We start from the raw sequence: 4,900 nt of genomic DNA on the forward strand, positions 1-4,900 counted from the left end.
GTTACTGGGTTAATCTTTTTCACCTTTCCTTGGTTGGTAGATGCACCGGGGACCTGATTATAGCACTTAAAACCTGAAAAAGTCAGATTTTCATGATATGTCACCTTTAATAAGTAACAAATGAAGTTTAATTCTTACAGTGAAGATTATGCTGTTTTTTTTAAATTAGATTCTTCATATTTACATTTACATTTAGTCATTTAGCGGACGCTTTTATCCAAAGCGACTTACAAATGAGGACAATAAAAGCAGTCAAAACTAACAAAAGAGCATCATATATATTGCTATCTTTAAATAAATCATTCATTTAAAGTTTTGGTCATATGGCCCACTTATAATCGTGTTAAATAATCGTGATTACAATATTGACCAAAATAATCGAGCCGCCCTAGGTGATTCTCACCTTTTTACTGTTTTTGTACTGATGCTTTCTGTAAAAGCTTTGTTTTTAAGCAGAATCCAGAATCAACAGTAAAATTAAGAAAATGTTTTTTTTTCCTGACCTGAGTTTTGCCATGAAAATAGCCATAGAAGTTGGCATGCCATTAAAAACAGACAGACAAACGAAGATCTTTTGAAAATCTATGCCTTCAATTTTAGTCAATTAAAAGCAATAATTTGTCTATTCAGTCACTTTAGTCCAACTGAAATCATACCAGTTAATTTTTTTTTCAAGTCAGACAAATAGATATAGATAATGTGAATGTAGCTTGACTTTGTCCTGCATGTATACATTTTTAAAGGGATAGTTCACCTAAAAATGACAATTCTGTAGTTGATTACTCACCCTCATGTCTTTCCAAACCCGTAAGACCTTCGTTTATCTTCAGAACACAAATTAAGATATTTTTGATGAAATCCAAGAGCCTATGAATCCTATGACCTATGAAAATCCTATGACCCTGCATAGACAGCAATGCAACTGACACGTTCAAGGCCCAGAAAGGTAGTAAAGACATCATTAAAATAGTCCATAGACATCAGTGAGTCAACCTTAAATTTATGAAGCAACGAGAATACTTTTTGTGCACAAAGAAAACAAAAATAACGACTTTATTTAACAATTGTTGAATGAAGTTTTGTCTGCGCACAAAAAGTATTCTCGTAGCTTCATAAAATTATGGTTCAACCACTGATGTCACATGGACTATTTTAAAGGGTTTGGAACGACATTAGGGTGAATAATTAATGACAGAATTTTCATTTTTGGGTGAACTAACCCTTTACTTGGGTTACAATTGACCTCTGGTATGTGCACATAAAGAAGTGATGTGCAAACTGTATTTATTCCTTCAGATATGTTGTGTATACTTGGGCAGAGAGATGAACACTGAAGCTTGATTACACTAAAAATAGACGTAAACTTACTGTATTTTTACAGTACACATTTTTCTTGAATTTTTATTCGTCATTGTTTAGGACCCAGATGAAGATGAGGAGACACGTCAGTACAGACTGAAGATTGAGGAACAGAAGCGTCTGCGAGCGGAGATCCTCAAGCGCAAAGAGCAACGCAGGCAGATGCAGGCTGGGATGCGCAAAAAAGAACTGATGGAACGGATCAGTGGCCAGAACCCAAACCAGACTCCACAAACTCCGATCCCCACACCCAACCCAACCCCAGCAGCCCAGCCCCCACAGCCGGTCCCTTCACTGATCTCTAACGGAACCCCCCAGAACCCTTCGACAGGTCTTAGTTCCCCTCGTCCAACTGTGAAGGCCCGTCTGCAGAACACTAAACCTCTGGCACAGACTTCAGGTTGGTCTGGGCCGCAGAAGCAACAGAGCGCTGGTCCTGATGCCAGCCAGCAGGGCCAATGGCAACCGCAGCAGAAGAGGACCATGACCCCACAAAACTCTCAAAGACAAGGTGCTGCTCAGATCAGCCCATTAGAAGAGCCATTGGGTCAGCCTCAACCTGGAGGAAAGAGAACAGTGATGCAAAGAGCGAGCAGCACCGAATCTCCACAGGTTCCACAGAAAGTGCGGGTAGTTAAGCGTCTGGGAGAGGTGAGTGAATTTGTTATCGGTTTAAACTCTAAATGTGATCTTTAAAGTTCATATGCCACTTTTTGTCTTTGTCCTTTAGTGGTTTTCTTGAAGTAGTTGTCACCAGAGCTCTTTATAGAATAAATCAAAGAACTCGGAACGCGACAAGGAGGATTTCCAATTACTCTAAAAGTCAAGGTGTCTACTTTTTTGACCACTAAAGTTTTTAGAGCTAAAAACTCTTTAAAGCATAATGCGATTTTCTCTTTTTGAAAGAATCGATACAGAAAGCAGTCTCTATGCTGTGATTTGTGACACCACACTTAATTGACAGAACACTTTTACCTTTCAAGCCCATAAATGGCACTCTTCTGGCGTCATTAAAGTAAGTCGTTTGGCATTTGCGCCTTTACTTTGAGTGACAGCAGATCCAGACATTATAAAGGTTTGTGTCTTCTTTAAATCAAGGTGCTGTTGCATGTGACGACTCGAGAATGGCCTAATGGAAGTTTATGTGGAGTCATTTAGCATTAAGACTGGAGTTTGAGGTGCTTACTTACAAATCTGACAGGACATTTTCTGCATCTCAACCAAGAAAAAAGAAGGACCCAAGGATGATTTATGGGCTCTAAGAGATGATTTGCTGCATTGAATGAGGAGAAAACATCCTCTTCCAGTCTCCTGCCTGAAGCGAAGCTAAATATTTCCTTTGAGTGCCGGATCTCAGTGGATGAAGATAACTGTGTGTCAACTTAGTTAGTAGAAAGCTACACGCAGCTATCTGAAGTGCCGTGGCTCTGACTGACAAAGAGGAAAAAGGGGGAGGGGGTGTCAGACCAAGAGAATCTGATTCTCTAGGTGCTTCTCTTCTCCTGCTGTCAACCTCAGCCGCCTGACAATGTTATCTCTCTTTCTTGTTCTCCTTTCTAACCTGCGCTCGCTCAGTGTTGTTCTCTTCATCTATCTCGTCTCGCCTCTCGCTTTATCCATCCATCAGCTCATCATTGAAGTGTGTTAGAATAGGTGTCAGTCGGGGGACATCTGCAATTAATCTTCCTCGTCTACGTTGATATCAGTGTAATAATACCTGCGAGAGTCTGGGAGAAAGAGAGATGGCGGTTTGGGCGGATTTGTATTTTTCCCAGCTTAGCCGTACAGATAAGAGCAAATTAAATTTTCATCAGGATGAATACAAAGCCTGTGGCGTACAAAAGCAGCATGGGGGATGGAGGTGACTGGGTGGGTGGGGGAGGGGGAGGTGCTTGTCAAGTGTCGTCACCCCGCCCCGGTGTATCTGATAGATGTAATCTGAAGGTGTGGATTTTGTATAGAGTTAGATTAATCCATTAACCCCCTCAGACACAATTGAGATAATGCACATGTGTTTGAAAAAGACAGATGGGGAGAAAAGGATGAGTGTAGCAGGTTTGGCAATTATGTCTTTGTTGTAGACTGAAGGAATGTGTTTACAGGGCACATATTTGATGCTTTACCAGCCTGAATATATGTGTTGCTGTCGGATAAGGAATACATGCTGATGTTTGTTTCTCTTTGTAATGGTCAATACTAAATTTAGGGATACACCTATACAATACTGGTCTGGCATTGCTGTCTGGCCTGATACAGCTAACGTACTCATTCTTGTTAAAATGTCCCTATACCGAAAACAGATACTGTATAGCATCGGTCTTGGGCTACATCCACACGAAGCCAGAGATTTTCCCATCCGATCTTTTTTTTCCTCTCGTCTCAAGAAATATCTGCGTTAGGGCTGCACAATTAATTGAATTTCTAATTGCGATTACAATTATGGATGCCACAATTACGTAATCGTTCGACAATTATGATTTTTGTCATAATCGTGCAGCCCTAATCTGCGTACACATGAAACCACAAAACCGACACAAAATGATGTAGTATACATGCCAGACCAGTAAGTGGCGCTGTAATTCTGCCACAGAGATAAACTAAAAACGGAGAAGACTTGGACTATAAACCTTGCGCGCTGTATACAAACGAACATGGAACAATACATTTATTAATCTGTGTTAATGTTCGTTAATAAAAAGACAATCGTTCAGTGTTTGTTCATGTGGTTGTTGCTGTTACGTGATGAAGCGGTGTCTGTCTAGGGTCAAGACGTGGGGTGATGACATCATCTTGTCACAAAATAAACGGATTGGCTGTCCACTTGGGATATGCCGGTATCAAATTTTCATGTTGCGATTAATTGCTAATGCTTTTATTACGGTTAGTGTTTTGTGTCCACACCAAGAAAAACATTGACAACAGAACAAACAGGGAGCAGAATTTTCAATAAGGATATCTAAGATGTAAATATTAAACAAATTTGCATTTAAACAAATAAAATTCTTATTTCAACACAAGTAAAGCACTGAGCTGATTGAGTGCACAGTGGCACAGACACGCAAGTGCTTTGAGTGCACATCTTCTAAACAGTGTTGGAAAGTTTGTATTTAAATTGTCTTTTTTCAATAGTATATTTGAATAGCATATTTTCTAACAAGGAAAGAGAAAGAAAGAGAGAGCGCTTTTGTATGCGTTGTTTACCGTTTGTTCACTCAGCACACACCGTTTGGATTAAAACTAAACTGTATGATTAAGTAAAATATTAGCTGTTACATATTTTCTCAAATGGTGTCTGTGTAAACCTACTGGCACAGACGGACAAGTTTGTTAAACTGTACTTTTAAATTAACATGCAACATATTCAGATATAAGTTTAGCATGTGCAGGATTATGATACATCAGCCAATGTGTTAAGTGAAATAAAGAGAAACATTTATTAAATTAATTATGTAAAATTATTTGAAACTTATTCAAAAACCCCTTATCTGAGGTAGAAGCCCCCTTGGGTAAACTTGCAGAATATATAAATTACTTTTGATAT

General features: G+C 39.2%; 1 protein-coding gene across 1 annotated transcript in view; it reads left to right on the forward strand.

Annotated features, from left to right (window-relative positions):
• rbm33a (RNA binding motif protein 33a) overlaps positions 1–4,900 on the forward strand; it is a 60,353-nt gene that overhangs the window by 42,784 nt on the left and 12,669 nt on the right. Inside the window, exon 16 of the mRNA XM_016481269.1 lies at positions 1,420–2,010. Within this exon, the coding sequence (XP_016336755.1) occupies positions 1,420–2,010 (591 nt within the window). The remainder of the gene's footprint in view (positions 1–1,419; positions 2,011–4,900) is intronic.

Source organism: Sinocyclocheilus anshuiensis, unplaced genomic scaffold (assembly GCF_001515605.1).
Source record: "Sinocyclocheilus anshuiensis isolate Anshui unplaced genomic scaffold, SAMN03320099.WGS_v1.1 scaffold613, whole genome shotgun sequence".
Classification (NCBI taxonomy): Eukaryota; Metazoa; Chordata; class Actinopteri; order Cypriniformes; family Cyprinidae; genus Sinocyclocheilus; species Sinocyclocheilus anshuiensis.